Below are 16,537 nucleotides of genomic sequence, written 5' to 3' on the forward strand. Positions count from 1 at the left end.
ATGATGATGATGATGATGATGATGATGATGATGATGATAATTCTATCCCACCTTTTTCTTTTTTCTTTTTATTTTTTTAGAACTCAAACTGGCTTGCATCATTTTCATCCTGCTGCTCTCAGTCTTATCCCCACAACAACAACCCTGTGAGGTAGGTTGGTCTGAGGGTCTGTGACTGGCCCAGAGTCACCCAGCTGGCTCCATGGCTGAGGGGGTCTTGAACCCAGGCTGCCTGAGTCCCAGTCCTGAGCTCTTAACCACTACATCACACTGGCTCTCTGGAGCGACAGAATTTTGAAGGTCCAATTCTAACAAGTACAAGTTGCTAATATAGTTTTTATGAGTCACACGCACACACCTCTGTGTAGTTTTTAAAATTAGTGTATAATTTATAGTCATAAGCTTATTTAATATTATATTTTCATATGACTCAATAGCCAAAGCAAATTCATCCCTTGCTATACAACTTTAGAGTGCTGCTCTTTCACAGCAGTTAGGGGAAATGGTGGCACACATTGCAGCTGCAAGTGTATTAGCCACAGCTGGGGTGTGGAAAACTGCAAGCCTGCAGCGTGACACATTAGCAAGGGCTTAGACTGCAGGACTCAAGTGGGCAAGAACAGCGAGAGAAAACAAAAGAAGTGCTTTTGAACTAGTGATGGGAAGACTAAAAAGCCCATTTCATCTCTGTGGCACAAATGTAATATTTGTTCCCTGTAGCTAGCACGGTGGAATTCCACAAAAGCTTCCCATTTCAAATTACACTTTCATCTCTCTATTTACTCATCATCCCCTTGTACGGCTTCTCATCTCAGCAGTTTTGATAGAATTGCACACACAGAAATCAATACCGCAACAAAATGAGCTTTGGTGGGGACTACGTGAAAAATGGGCATAGGATAAAAGTTCCCTTTAAAATAAATGTTAGAAATGTTTGGCCTGGAATTTGAGTTCTTTTGTTAATTGGCTGGAAGCAAATAGAAAGGAGGCAGGAGGCAATAGGTTAGGAACTGGAATGGTCATTTGCATACCTTGGTATAAAACGAGGGCTTTGCCATTAGTCAGTCTCTTTCTACCAGAATCCCAGGGCTGTTCTTTCATTTCTGCAGCATTCAATGAGTCTTGAAAATTGGCAGACCGGATACCGGTTCTGTCCAGTGCACGATCACCATTGTTCCATCATTCCTCTTTGCCTGCAGGCATTCACAGCAGGCTGAGGGCAGAAACTCCAGACTGACACAGGGCCAGTTCTGCAGAAGGAAAAGGGAGACTTCCTGGCATGCCTGAGCTGTGTCCTACCTCCTCTCTTTCCTCCTGGAGCAAGCGCCAGGGTGCTATGAAGCTCTCACACTCCCAGGACTGTCCTGCCTGATGCACATCTGGACAAGGATGACTCTTCTGACCTTGCAGAGGCTTTTGTGGCATTGCAGAGACTACAGACCTGGTAAGACCCCTGATTCTAGTGATACTCCAACTTCAGCAGTTGAGGATGGTACCTTGCCCGCTCATTCAGAGGAGGAGGCCGAACATCCAACCAATCCTAGAGTGTATCAGCACCTGACGGCAGAGCGTCAAGCAGCCACTGGTGCATGCCTCAAGACTTGCAATAATCTGGAGTCTAGAATAAAGGTATTGTTCGAGGAAGGGCAGCTCCGAAGCCAGGAAAAATGGCTTCTAGCTCAGCCTCAGTGCTGACTGTCAGAGCTGACTCCCTAAGCTCTCAGTTGAGACCTCAGTTGGTGGAACACCTTTATTTTGGCTGCGGGTACCTGGCATCCTTGTTTTCATAGTGCTACTTCTTCTTTGGGCTATTCTCCAGGACTCCTGGTAAGTCCCTGTTCTCCTGATTGTGCTTCACCTCTACCCTGTAGATCCCAACTTTTAGACTGTCCTTCTTGTTGAGCTGCTGGCTTTCTGACTTGGTTGAACAGATTTTGCTCCAGGACTTAGCTGGATACAGTCCCAGTAAGACAATAGGAACTGTAACTGTAGCAATGGAAAAGGTGCTTTAGAGAGGTGAGAAAAGTGAGGAGAAGGCACTTCCACCATTAGTTCTGCTGAACCTCTCCTAGTTTGCCTATGGCCTTTGGGAAGGGGAGCATGAATCTGTCCATTTCTGGACTGTGGTTGGTTTCCATTCCCATTCCCATCTTAATCTGTGTGTAGGAGGGGGTAGAGTTAGAAATCCTCCCAAATCACACATTTAAGTGAGCATTTTACCTTAAAATATGTATTTCATATTTTTATTACATTTCAATAAATATATTATTTCCAAACCTGCATCATCTACTTCCAACTTAAACTCTATGCTTGAGATACTGTGTACAAATGGCCAAGGAATGTGTCACAGCACTCAGGAGTGCTAAACCTCTTTGGTGCCTAAATTCTCACCCGTGATTAGTCCAACAGGTGTGAACCAGGACCTTTTGCACAAGAATTCTCAAAGGCTGAACTCCTCAGACATCTCAGCCTTTCTTTGGGGAGGATTTCTGTCCTTCATGGACCACAGAAATCCCAAGAATAAGGTCCATCTTTGAAACAAATGGAATTAAGGAGTGACTGCAAGTGACCCTCCATGGTTTTTCTTGATTAGTTGCGCATTGGCTTAATCTGACTTGTTGTTTCGGTGACCTGAGATCCTGCCTCCATTCTGTATGCTCCCTCCAGGCACCGGGCCCTTCCCAGCTTCAAGGCTTTCTAGCAGCAGGGATTGGACCCAGCAGGGCCTAGCCACACTCATGTCACTCCGTGAGCCCAAACAAAAGCATCCAGAGAGCAATGAGTCTTGGGCAAATGGGTGGTGTGCTGTGTAGACAAGTGGCATTATTTCTCTTGTGGTGCATCTCTGCTTACAAGGAGAGGCCTCTGTGAATCTGTTCCAGCACAGCTATTTCGCCACTTATTTTTAGCAGTGTGGTGGAAAGCTTACAGAGCAAATTTAAAACTTCATATACTGTAAGTGGAGGGCAATGTTAAAATTGATCCCATGATCTAATCAATTTATTTTTAACATCACCACCACCAACAGTATTCTACATTATCCCATCATCATCATCCTACATTATCCTAAAACCACCTAAAGAGCTTTAATCGTAACGGTCTAATTTTCTCTTGAGCTCCGTTCAAAGTGGGTTCTATTGGGATTTGTTTAAACCAGCAAAATAAGTTGAGAGTCATTGTTCATGAACCAAAATGTTCTACCCTTGGCTGATTTACATGGATCATAAATATCCATGGGCTTGTATCCTCAGGGAACTGTTGGTAGATGATTCCTTATTAAAAAATATGGCTGAATATCTAATAATGTCCTCATTAAAATCTCAGTGTTTTGGAGTCTGAGTCATGGAAGAAAGCTTTAATTTAAATTGCAACTCTCACATGTCACAATAAGTTGGGCAGATTTATTCAGACCATCAGGATATTTAATTTTTCACTCACCATCATCCATGATTCCGATCGTTACCCCTTTCCCTGTATAACCCAGCTCCCATGCTTCAGCCACATTAAGGTCAAGGCCAGGAGTCCCATCTGCTTGGCCGGTGTTGATCTAATGCATCAAATTAGAAACAAGAGGCATAAGAGATGCATTTGCTTGCCACATTTGTTTACCTCTGCCGAGAGTCTGTCTGGTTCAGCTGCTACAAAATGGCTCTCATTAGATTGCAAAATGCAGGCCAGAATGAGGCCCCATTGTCGAAGCCAAGACCTCTAAAGTACAGCTCTCACACAGGAGGCAGTGCAAGAAGGTTGATGGATTCTATTGCTCCGTTTTTGCTTGCAGGGGACAGCTCAGAAATGTAGTCTGAATGCCAAAATCCAGCCCTTGATCATGTGAAGCAGTAATAAAAAGGACAGTGCCTCTGTCTTTGAACATGTGCCGAATGATTCTCACTGCCGAACATCCAGAGGCATCATCTCCACCTCTGAGCAGTGGAAGCTAGTGACTCCCACGTCAGCCAAACGAGTGCATACTCTCTGGGCTGCCATCTGAACTTTTAAGGAGCTATCCATGGTGCTGATCCAATTTTGAGGAATGGGGTTCTACAGCCTGGATGGTGCCTTTAACATTCAGCCTAAACTCAGAGTAGATATGCTGCCCATGGACATTGGAGCCACAGGACTTCACTGCATTTGTGAGCAATGAGAACGGTTCTACAACAAAGGAAATAAATCTGAGGTTGGCTTTAACTTGGCTCTTGTTTTTCAGGAAAGTTAACACTGTCAGTCAGCAAATGTCACTAAAAATAGGCTTACCACTCTCTGAATTCATGCCCTTTGGCCCTTGCCATGCAAACAGCCATGCCACAACCTGTGGCTGTTCTGCCCATTCTCCCCAAATTAAATTTCAAACAAATGCTTGGTGTGTATTTAATTTTTTTGTTGTGCTAAATTGTGTAATCGGAGTTACTCAGTGTAGCAAACACAGCAGCCAGAGTGCAAGAGCATGATATAAATATATTCAAAGAAATGTTGAATGCATACATAATCCAGGAATCCTAAAATCAGCAGTTAACTTATATGTGTCTACATAACGCATATGTGGGCAAAAAAAAAAAAACACACAAATCTCAAATTTATAACTGGTTCAGAAATATTGCAAGATTTGTTTGGTCTAAACATGCATAGGATTGAGCCTGAACTCATCAAGACAACTAATGTGAGACAACCCAAAAAATGGAGAAAGCAAGGTTTGGTGGAACATAAAATGCTTCCCTCTTACAGGCATCTGACGGGGAGGACTGAAAGTCCATTATGTTTTCCTGACCCAGCTCCATGGATTCTGTTTCATCAACTCCAACAAGACCTGACAGAAATCTAGTTAAAATGAAGACTTCTGTTTTTAAAACCTGCAGTGATATGTGTGAGTGTTGTCATAAATATGGGACATTTGGGACATAGGCAGGCCTTCAGTCCCAAATTTGCACAAATCCATGCAATTCGTGTGAATTTGCACAAAGTGCATACATTTGTGTCAATCGCACAAATTGCATTGCAAAGTGCAGAACAGTAGTCTGCACTTTCCAAAGTGGACGGAGTGAAAGCCATGGAAAAGCTGCCCCTGTCTGAGGACCACAGGGAGCTGCCTTGTATGAGTCAGGCCATGGGCCCGTCTAGCCCTGTCCTGTTGAGACTGACTGGCAGAGCCTCTCAGGCAGGGGATTCCTCAGCTCTTCCTGGAGATGGTGGGACTGACCCTGAGACCTTCTGCATGCACGGCAGAGCTCTGCCAACAAGCTGTAGGAAGCATGCCTTTAAAAAGTTTCTCAGGTCATGCCAAAAATCTTTTGGAAATAAGAAGCCCATTTCATATTTCCCCCCTTCCACAATTTGCCTGACAACTTTCCCATTAGGCAAATCTGGGGTTGCTTTCCAGGTGAGAAAAAATTAGTTAGGAAGCTTTCCTGTTGCTTACCAAGTACCACTGCTTTGTAAATAGAGGATCGTTCATGTTTATGTCAATTTCATTGATATCTCTGTATCCTCTCTTCTTCCGCCCAAAGCCTTCTTGCTGCACAGCTTTCTTTACCTGCAGTGGTAAATGTTAAAAGAAAGGTATGTAACACAGCACTGGAATTTGCAGAAGAATATTGTCATTGTCTTTTACTTTGCCACGTGCAGGATCCAAGATCTACAGTCTGTAAAAGCAAGGAAGGGCTTTGCTGATAGAACATTCTTGTCCCCAATCTGGGAGGATTCCCCCACTGCCCAACCTCAGTTCACTCTATGAACAGGGTCTCCTGATGGTACATTTGCGCGCCAAAGTAAGCAGCCCCGAGAAGAAGCCACAGTAGGCTAGTTGCTTGCTGAATATACAGATGTTCAACCACTCCATGGCCTGGTGTGATGTGAGTCATGCTCCTGGCATATATTCTGGGGGACTGATGGGAAAATTCCAATCCCATGATCCTTTGCACCCCTGCTATTTCAGCAGCTTTTCTGCTCTTGGTCCTCTGAGAGCTCTTGACATGTCTCACCTTAGGTGGCTCCCAGTGGAAAGTTTTCTGAACCCCGTCCTTCCCCTTGGCAGATCAATTGCCTCTTTTTCAGTTAAACCACCATTTTCCCATTGATGAGTCATCTTTTTGTCCCATACCTTGGCCTTTGCATAGTGTGACACTCTCTCCACTTACTTGAGAAATAGATTTGCCTCCTCTGCACCCCCTTCTGCTCCCTAACGTCTGTAGAGGCTCCTGGCTCTCATTGGTCCTTCCCCCTGCCCCCCCCCCCCCCGTAGCCCCCCCCCCGTTCTCCTGCCCTCTCCACCCACCACCTGTTGCAGAAGCCGCTTTGGCTCACCCTCCCATCTGTGCTCCCGCTTCTGCTCTCCTTCAGGAGGAAAAGCGACTGTTCTCACCATGCTCCCCAGTCCCCAGCAGCCCAACAAATGGGTTGTATTCTGGCTCTCCCTTCATCTGCTCCCCACCCCACCCACACCTTCCTGTAGCCTGAGAATCCTCTTTTACCCCTGTCCCCACCCCACCTGGTCCCCTGCAGCATAAGCGCACCTACCGAAGTTCCTTCCTCACTGGCTACATCACTCCCCACACTGCTTAATTTACCCACAAGCGCTGCCCTCCATCTTGGAATGGTTCTCGACTTTCAATATTAGTTGTTTTTCTCTTATGAGCAGACTCTCCTAAAAACTTGTTATTGTGAAGCCACGATTAGTAGCATGTTATGCAGACAGTTCTTGCCATTGAGAAAACAGTGCTGGCTACTCATCTAAGTCAGCTCAGCAAGGAGTCTGACCTTTACTACGAGAACTGCAGAGTTTGCTCACACCGGGACTGGCTGCTGAAAGCAATACCAATGGGGGCAGGCAGGCACATAAATGAGGACTCCTATGAAGTACAAGAATGGCTCGAGGTTGCCAGAGATTTACTTGTGGGGAGAGGAGGTAAGGATGTGGCATGGCCACCAAGCATCCATGGGGTTGTGATCCAGCGGAAGAGATTCATCTTCTTCATTCCAGCTTGTAGAACATCTTCATGGAGCAGAAGTAACTCTGTCAGTCTTTTCTGAGTTCAGTGCCTTCCCAATGCACCATACAAACACGGGTAATAGGGCTGGATTCAGTCAGCAACAGCTGTGCAAACGCCATGCACTTTATGTTGGACCACTGTTTCGGATGGAGGGCTCACTGGATGAGAGGGACGGGGCTGGTTAGGGCTATCGTCCATGTCAGTGGAGTCACTCTCAGCCCCTGCTCCTGCAAGCCGGGGGTTGTCCTGAAGGAGCATGCCCCTCCCCCCTGGACCTGCAAATGTTGTGCAGGATGCAGCAAGCAATGGTACCCTTTGTTGTGAGGTCTTCCTCTACGGCCAACAGTATATTTGATAGGGAGTCCAGCAGTTTTTCCTGCTGGCACATCCTTAGAACCAGGAATGGGGCCATGAGCTTGGTTTCCAAGAATGAGAGGGTAGGGCAAGGGAGCTGTTGAAGGATGGGCTCTTGGCTAGTTTTCCCACCAACAGCAAATTCCAGAATGCAACACTGTCATCAGTCTATCCATCCATAAATTTGCCCTTATAGCCCACAAGTACCATGCTATAAAAGTATTTATAGTCATGGAACACTTCGCCTGGGCAGAGCTAAAAGTCAAAACAAAGGCATATACCAAGAGGGACGATCAGATACATTGCTGGCTTAACACAGAGAAGCAAAAGGAATGACTGGCAAGGAGAGGAGAGGGAAATTCACTTCTTTCAGCGGAGCTGATCCAGTATCAATCTGGATCTAACATCGTACTATCAGTTTAGAAACATAGAAAACAGAGCGAGTCAGAAGGGGCCTCCCGGGCCATCTAGTCTGACTTCCGGCACCAGCTGGCTCCGCTCACGACATGCCCACCATATGGACATCCAGCCTATCTTTGAACACCCTCACCGATGGGGCCTCAACAACCTCCTGCCTTCCTCTGCAGGAGAGAACAGGTCTCTACCCATCTCCGTGTGACATCCCCTCACATACCTGTATGTCGCCAACATATTCCGAGTCTCCTCTTCTCCAGGCTGAAGAGACCCAGTTCCCTCAGTCTTGCCTCATTCCCCATTCCCTGCAAACCGGCCACCAACCTTGTGGCCCTATGCTGTACTGACTCTAACCTGGCTATATCCTTTCTGTAATGAGGGGCCCAAAACTGAGCACAATATTCCAGTTGCGAGCGCACCAGAGTCGTATAGAGTGGTAGTAATACCTCTCTCGATCTAGAAGCCACACTTCTGGCTATGCAACCAAGGGTGGCGTTCGCCCTCTTGACCACCGCATCACACTGCTGACTCATGTTCAGCCTGCAGTCAACCAGCACCCCAAGGTCCTTTTCTGCTCTCCAGCCACTTGTCACCTAACCTGTACCTAAGCATTCGTTCTGGCACCACACCCTAAGCCAGCTGTTCACCTCAGATACCCTCCTTTCCCTGCCTGGCCCAAATCTCTGGACTGGTAAGATTGATGAGAAGGCCACTTGGACCTTTAGCTCCCTGAGTTTCTTCCCCAAGGCCTCGAAGTCCCTGCTGATCCCGACCATACCCTGCCTGGCCATGTTGTTTGTGCCCACATGGATCACCAGGAGCGGCTGGTGACCCCTAGAGCGAACAAGACGCTCCACTCTGTCCTTCACATGCCAGATGTGTGTGCCCGGCAGGCAGCAAACCTCCCTTGTCTCTAGGTTGGGGCGGCACACCGCCGCCTCAGTGCCCCTCAGCAAAGAGCCCCCAACAACAATCACCCGCCGCCGTACCTTCCCGGTGCTGGTGGGCGGCCGTGCCCTGGCCCTCACCTCTCCTGCAGCCGCCTGACATCCCAGGCTGGGGGTCCTGCTGGTCCCCTGAGGCCTCATCAGCCCCAGCCTCCCCAAGTGGAGAGAACCTGTTTCCCAGCTCCAGACTGGTGCCAGGAGAAGGAGGAGGCTGTGCTGGCCTCCTCCTCCTGTGGGTGACATGCCTCCATGTCTCCGCGGCTGCTCCTCCCATGGCCTCTCCCTCAACCCTCTGTCCAGAGTGGGGCTGCTCCCGGGGGGCCTGGAGAGCTCTCTCGGCCCTCAGGCACCTCACCTCCTCTTCTAGCAGGGTCACCAGCTTGCACCGAGGGCAAGTGTATCCCTGTCTCTCCTGGGGGAGAAGGGTGAACATGTCGCAGCTGTCACAGCGGACAGCAACACCCGTGACTCCTGCCAAGACCATCTCCTGGTCTGCCATCGGTATCCCTTCCGAGACCTTACCTTGGTCCCCTGCCTTGTTTCTCCTGCAGTTCCTCTCACTCGCCCAGTTCTCCCAGGCAAAAGCCCACTCACACACACACACAAGGATAAAATAAACTTAAATTTAAATTGGAAGCACAGCACAGCACAGCACAGCACAGCACAAACAAAACAAACAAAACAAAACAAAATAAAACAAAACAAAACAAACCTCTGCCTCCCAGGGAAGGGAGTCTCCGGACAGCCCGGGCGGCTGCTAAGGGACGCAGACAAGGGACGACGCCTAATCGGTCCCTCCGGCCGGTGGCCCCGCCTGTCTGCTCCCTCCTGGCCCCTCCGGCCCCTCTGGCCCCGCCCCCTTCCTCTCCGCTGCTCCTGGCCCTCTGCTCCCCTGCCCAGCTCCTGCCTTGCCTTCGCCAGTCCCCTGGCCACTCAGCCCTCTCCCCCAGCCTGTGCCTCTGCTGCTCTGCTGCTCTGCCAAGAGCCCAGAGCCAAAAGGGCTGGCAGTGGCTGAGCGCGGCCTTATCAGTCCCTCCGGCCGGTGACCCCTCCTGTCCGCTACCTCCTGGCTGCTCTAGCCTCACTGGCCCTGCCCCCCTTCCTCTCCGCTGCTCCTGGCCCTCTGCTCCCCTGCCCAGCTCCTACCTTGCCTTCACCAGTCCCCTGGCCACTCAGCACTCGCTCCCAGCCTGTGCCTCTGCTGCTCTGCTGCTCTGCCAAGAGGCCAGAGCCAAAAAGCAAACAAAATATGTGTGCAGCGGTTCTTAAAGAAGCTCCCAGTTTTGCTTTTGTTAGCTACGAGTGCTTTTCTCAGACATTTCGCTGGAATGCATGCAGGTGTGCAGTGTGCAAGAGGCCCAAAGCTCCCAGACCAGGCCTCACCCAATTTTCCGCACCACACAGTGGCACCACCCTTTCCAGTCTTGACCTTTGCATAACCAGGAGAAGGTCTGAAAGGAATCCACCTTCAGAACCTGTGAAGGTCGTGAAGGAAGGAGGCAGTGTGTATGGGGACGGAGGCAAACTTACACACACCCCTGGCCAACAGCGCATCTGAATACCTGGACGAAAAGGCAGATGTAGATGTTGCCCTGCCATGCTCTTCACCTCTTCTATTCTGCAGCAGCCCTGGTACGCACAGGTCCCCACTTCTCTTTTGCTACCGGTGCTTATTCATCTTTCCTCATCAGCCCCCTCGCCTTGCTATCAGCAGGGATCCCTTGCCACTGTGACAAAGCTGCCACCACAAAAGTGCCTTCGGAAGCTAGCTAGAATTATTTATTTATTTAAAACATTTCTATGCCGCCCCATTCACAAAGAGCCTCAGGGCGGCTTACAAAACAAACAATATGCAAAATTAACCTTAAAAATCTAGAGACATCTTGGCACAATATAAAAACCCAATAAATAATCAACAATTAGCAATTAAAATAACTTTTAAATAAAAAGGTCTTGGCCTGGTGCCAAAAAACAACGACGGCACCAAGCAGACCTCTCTGGGGAGCGCATTCCATAGGTGGGGCACCACTGCAGAGAAGGCCCTCCTCCGGGTACTCACCCTCCTAATATCCTTCACAGAGGGCTCCCGGAGAAGGGCCTCCTCCGCCGATCTCAGGGGGCAGGAGGGCATATATGGACGCAAGCGCTCCTTTAGATAACCAGGTCCCAAGCCATTGAGGGCTTTGTAGGTGATAACCAACACCTTGAATTGGGCCCGGACTTCAAAGGGAAGTCAGTGAAGCTGATGGAGGACTGGGATTATATGAGAATAACACCAAGTTCCTGTCAGCAACCTGGCAGCTCTGTTTTGCACCAATTGAATTATCCAGACCATCTTCAAGGGCAGCCCCACATAGAGTGCATTACAGAAGTCTAATCGGAAAGTTACCAATGCATGTGTCACTGTCGCCAGGCAATCGTTCTCCAGGTAGGGATGCAGCTAATGGATCAGCCAAAGCTGAAGGAAAGGGTTCCTTGCCACCGCCGTCACCTGAGCTTCTAACGACAGGGTCGAGGAGCACTCCCAAGCTGCGAACCCTGTCCCTAAGAGGGAGTGCAACCCCATTCAGGACAAGGTCCAAGTCCCCCACCCTGAAGCCAGACCCATGTACCAACAGGACCTCCGTCTTATCTGGATTGAGCTTCAGTTTATTGGCCCTCAGCCAGCCCATTACCTCGGCCAGGCACCGGTTCAGTACAGCCACTGCCTCACCTGGATTGGTGGAAAATGAGAGGTAGAGCTGGGTATCATCAGTGTACTGATGATTCTGCAGCCTACACCTCCTGATGACCTCTCCCAGCAGTTTCATGTAGATGTTGAATAGCAAGGGGGACAAAATGGATCCCTGTGGTACTCCATGGCTGAGTTGCCATGGCGCAGAGCCATAGTCCCCCAGCACCACCTTCTGGAATCGGCCATTGAGATAGGAGCGGAACCACTGCAAAGCAGTGCCTCCTACTCCCAGTTCCTGCTAGCCTATCCAGAAGGATACTGTGGTTGATGGTATTGAAAGCCGCTGAGAGGTCCAGGAGGACCAACAGGGATGCACTCCCCCGTCTCTCTCCCTGCACAGGTCATCATATAGGGTGACCAAGGAACATTCAGTACCATACCCAGGTCTGAAGCCGGACTGAAATGGGTCCATATAATCAGTCTCATGCAAGAGTGCTTGGAGTTTTCCTGCCACCACCCGCTATAACACCTTGCCCAAGAATGGGATGTTGGCCACTGGTCTATAATTGGCGGCCATCTCTGGATCCAGGGATGCCTTCTTTAGGACTGGCCGGACTATCACCTCCTTTAAAGGGGCAGGTACCCGGCCATCCCTAATATCACATAATGTGATATTCAAGTCCAGCCTAGGTTTCCCCAATGCAGTGGCCAATGCTTTTTGGACCACAACTCCCATCAACCACAGCCAGGTCAGGGATGATGAGAACTGTAGTCAAAACCATCCAGAAGTCTGTCTTGAACTGACTGAACATATTCTCATACTGAGGACCTTTGAGCTTCAGTGGTTGAAGTAGGTTATAAATCTGAAAAACACTCAGATATCTTTGCAAGTAGTTATTTACCCCTAATGATGTCCAATTATTTTCGTGAACAGCCAAATGAGAAGTGTAGAAACATTCTGACTTGTTTTGCAGTTTTTGATTATTCACACACACACACACACACAGCTAGGTGAGATAGGTATGAAAATGTGCATTTTGGAAGGATTTGTACATTTTTGAAGTACAGATTTGCACAATTGCAAATGTGCACAAGTTAAGCTAACTGGAAAAAAATCAGTTCTGTCAACTGGAAACAAGGGAGTGGAAGGCTCTGGACACTCCACAAAATGCAGATGGAATACACTTAACAAACCCACACATCCCTATCTGGAGCTGATGACCAAAAACATAACTCTACCTCAGGGCTTTGCAAAAAGTGGAGCACCAAGAAGGATTTAGAGAAGTATTAAAAGTTTACATGAATGAGGATTTCATGACCCAATTGAACCAAGTACAGAGGAAATGCAAGGCAGCTGCTTTTGAACTCAATCAAATCAATGCTGGAGGCTTTTAAAATCAAACTATATAAGTTTTAAAGGGTGCATAGTATGTGGTGAGTGCTGTACTCAGGAATAGCCTTCTCCAACCTGTTGCCCCCCAGATATGTCGGACTCCTACTGCCAGAATTCCTGGCCTGCTCACTCAGCATTATGGGAGCTGTAATTTCTGGAGAGAAACTGAGTGGGATATTTCTGAGCATTTGTCAAAACCATGTATGCTGCTGAAACATATTACTCTGCAAATCACTTTTCAAGAACAGAAATGTACAGTTGTAGAGTATAGATTACATCCATCACATCAGTCTGCGGTGTGCAAATTTGCACATTCCTGATCAAACATGAATTGAAATTAATTTCTCATACAAAGATGGCAAGGGATCTTGTCTTCTTTTACTTAAAAAAAATCTGAAATTGCTTTTACTCTCTTGCTGCTTTTTCCCCATTGGCTTTTGAGTTGCTCTACTATTTATGTTCCCTTTTTACTTAGTCTAGTGTTAGTAGTGTTTGTCAAGAGGCAGACTCCATTTCTAAGTAACAAAAAATAAATAAAATACATGCCATGTTTGATTCTGCAATTTGGGCCATGCCTCAAAAAAGAAATTTCATTTAACTGTATCAAATTTCTGGGCTGTACCAGAAAATGAAGAACAAGATATCTTAGAAGGAAAGTGCATGACATGGAGACAATGAAAGGATTATTTCAGATATTGCCTCTACTATTCGGTATCTCTGCATCATTATGTATTGTTTCAGACCTGCAGGGCATGAATTATTGTGAAAAATAATTGAAAGTATAGAAATCAAAAGCATTCTTCAAAGGAATTCTCTCTCCCAGGGTGACCTTCAAAAGGTTATACATGCACACAGTTACACTGGCACCAAGTGGAAAAATTAGAGCTCTGAGTGAATAAATCTCTATCTATAAAATGCAGCATACTAAACATTAGTGTTCTAGTCCTTGGCCTATTTTTCAGAAAAACTACCATGGTAAACAGAGGATGGAGGGAACAGTTCACACACCCAACTGGGGAGAAAGAAGGTGGTGCAAGTTATATCTCTAAAGAAACAGAGACAATTCACAGGAAAGAAGAAAGAAAAGCTTTTTCCGTGACTTTTGACTAATGTATGTATCGTCAATGGTCACCAGAGGTCTTCACTGAGCCTGGGCATTTTCTTGGACCGGAGATACTTTGGCCACCGACTCTGAGTCAGTGGTAGCTCCCATGCATTGCAGTCCACTCCTTCTCCAGCAGCATTTCCACTAATCCCCTGGGGTGCTTTTGCAACTGCCGACATGCACTTCCAGTCACAGAATTCATCTCTTCTTTTTACTTCAGTCTATCATGCTGAGATGGGGTTATACCTGCTAAGTGACAGTGTCCCGCCACACACCCACAACATCGGGCTCCAGCCTTGGAGAATTCCTCCAAAACCATGACCACAATCGTCCAACCTTCCCAACTTGGCAACCTACCAATGTGTTGGACTACCATAATCCCACAGCCGGCAAAGGAAAAACAAGGATCTGAAACTCAAATACTTTGGCCACCTAATGAGAAGGAAGGACTCCCTGGAGAAGAGCCTAATGTTGGGAACAATAGATGGCAAAAGAAGAAGGGGACGGCAGAGGATGAGGCGGCTAGATGGAGTCACTGAAGCAGTTGGTGTGAGCTTGAGTGGACGGTGGAGGACAGGAAGGCCTGGAGGAATGTTGTCCATGGGGTCGTGATGGGTCGGACATGACTTTGTGACTAACAGCAACAATAACAATAGACAATGGGAGGCATGAAGATGTGATTTTCTGAATCAAGATTCAAATACAGATCTAAATCAAAGCAAGTGGCTTCCAAAACAAGCTCAGAGCCAAGCTGGGCTATTTCCTGAAGCAATAAAAGAGGTCAGAACCAAATCTTGTGATTGACTGGCTCTGAGTCACCCCAGTGAGCCTTCTGACTACCCTCGGACTAAGTCCATGCATCTATCCCAATCTTCCCAAACCTAAGGTTGTTTAGATGTGTTGGACTAAATCTCCCATTATACCAGCTAGTATGCACACACCTGGGCATTAGGGTGGCTGTATCCCAGTGCACCTGGAGGGCACCGGTTTGCGGGAGACTGCTGTACATCATTACAGCACAAGGGGTCTCAGCAAGGCTGTCCCAAAAGAAAACTAGCATGCTATGCATGCTGGCAAACTGATACTTGCAGATCCCTCCTTCACATTTTTAAAAGCACCCTAGAACCGCTTGAATGGGTTCCTAAAAATACAACACGAGAACTAGCCTTTTCTCTTATATCTGTGGTGAAGGCATTTTAATAGTCCCCCAGCCTTTTGTATTAATAAAATCTCCATACTGACAGCACCCCAGTCTGCCTGCATGACTAGATCATTAACAAGTTCCTTACTGGGTCTTCATTAGAGAAATGAATCTACACATTTCAGAAGATGGCCTTCTGATTAGAAAATACCAACAAGAAAAGTAACATTTAAATATTGAGTTTTAATATACTTCCACTTAGGCATAGTGCAGAAGATAACTGGGAGGCTAATAAAACAGCAGGGCAGCTAAGCAGAACAAATTAACAAATTCATCAATCGGCTCTGTGACTCTTCCTGGGGGATGGGAAGAGGCAGCGTGATACTGTGAGCCGAACCCACGCTGTGCATGCCGAGGAGCGCCATGAAAATTGCCTCGGCATTTTAATGGAAGGCCGTTAACAGCACTCGTGGGCCAGACTTGTGCGAAGCGACTCTGATGCCTTCCATGTGCTGCACCAGCATGAGCCCTGCTGAACCGAACCGGGGATAAAGCTTGCGGAGGGGATTCCTCGTGGCCTTAGAAAGGCTTTCTCTTCCCCAGGGACTGCGGCCAAACCTTCCTATTCATGGGATTATCCTTGGCACACCTGTGTGTCTGTTTGCACAGATGAACCTCTTTGGCTGGGGAAGTAGCAAAAGGAGGCCCTTGTCTTTGGAGATACAGGTTTGACCCGTCACTAAGAAAGAGGGGGCAGCAGAGGCGCAGAATGAAGGAATCAGCCGCTGAGGAAATCAAGGTGGTGCGGCATGGTGAGGTGGTGAGAATGTTGGACTGGGGCTCCGGAGAGCGGGATTCGAATCCCTGCTCAGTCATGGAGCCCGAAGAGTGACTTTGGGCCAGTCACAGACTCTCAGCCTGACCTACCTCACAGGGTTGTCGTTGGGAGGATCAAATGCAGCTGTGTAAGCCGCCTTGGGTTCCTCACAAGAGGAAGGAAAGCGGGATATAAATGCAATGTAGTCATAACGTTGTAAGCCGTCCTGAGACGTCGTAAAGGATGGCATATAAATGTTTTAAATAAATGAATGAATGAATACATAAATGAATAAATAATAGGAATTAAAGCAGTCAGTGTTGGTGAGGATGATGCCTGGGTAGGACCCCCAAGATAATTTGGTGCTTGGAGCACCGGCTTTCCCCCCAGCCCCAGTGCTGCCACCGTTATTGCCACTGTGGTGGTGGTGGGAGGGGTGTGTGGAGCAGTGCTTTTCCTTGCAAAGAAGGCATGTAAGGAGTGCTCCCCCTCTGTGAGCAGCCACACTTCTGAGATGGCTTCAGTAGCGCAACTGGGCTAGCAATGCACTTGCTCCTTGGGTACCACATTTGCTAGAAAAAATGCCACCTATTCTGCTGCAAAGTCAACAGCAACAGCAGGGGGTGCAAGAATAGCTGTGGGGGGGGGGGGGTCCACTGATCTCAAAGATAAGACCCCAAAGAGAAAAAGGATATAGACTGAAGAGAAA

General features: G+C 47.8%; 1 protein-coding gene across 1 annotated transcript in view; it reads right to left on the reverse strand.

Annotated features, from left to right (window-relative positions):
* The window catches only part of PCSK2 (proprotein convertase subtilisin/kexin type 2), a 140,600-nt gene that overhangs the window by 60,748 nt on the left and 63,315 nt on the right, over nucleotides 1–16,537 (reverse strand). The window contains exons 3-4 of the mRNA XM_044454522.1: nucleotides 5,414–5,527; nucleotides 3,439–3,547 (exon numbers count right to left, since the gene is read on the reverse strand). Coding sequence (XP_044310457.1) covers nucleotides 3,439–3,547; nucleotides 5,414–5,527 — 223 coding nt within the window. The remainder of the gene's footprint in view (nucleotides 1–3,438; nucleotides 3,548–5,413; nucleotides 5,528–16,537) is intronic.

Source organism: Varanus komodoensis, unplaced genomic scaffold, assembly GCF_004798865.1.
Source record: "Varanus komodoensis strain SLA01 unplaced genomic scaffold, ASM479886v1 scaffold7_3, whole genome shotgun sequence".
In the NCBI taxonomy this organism is placed as follows: Eukaryota; Metazoa; Chordata; class Lepidosauria; order Squamata; family Varanidae; genus Varanus; species Varanus komodoensis.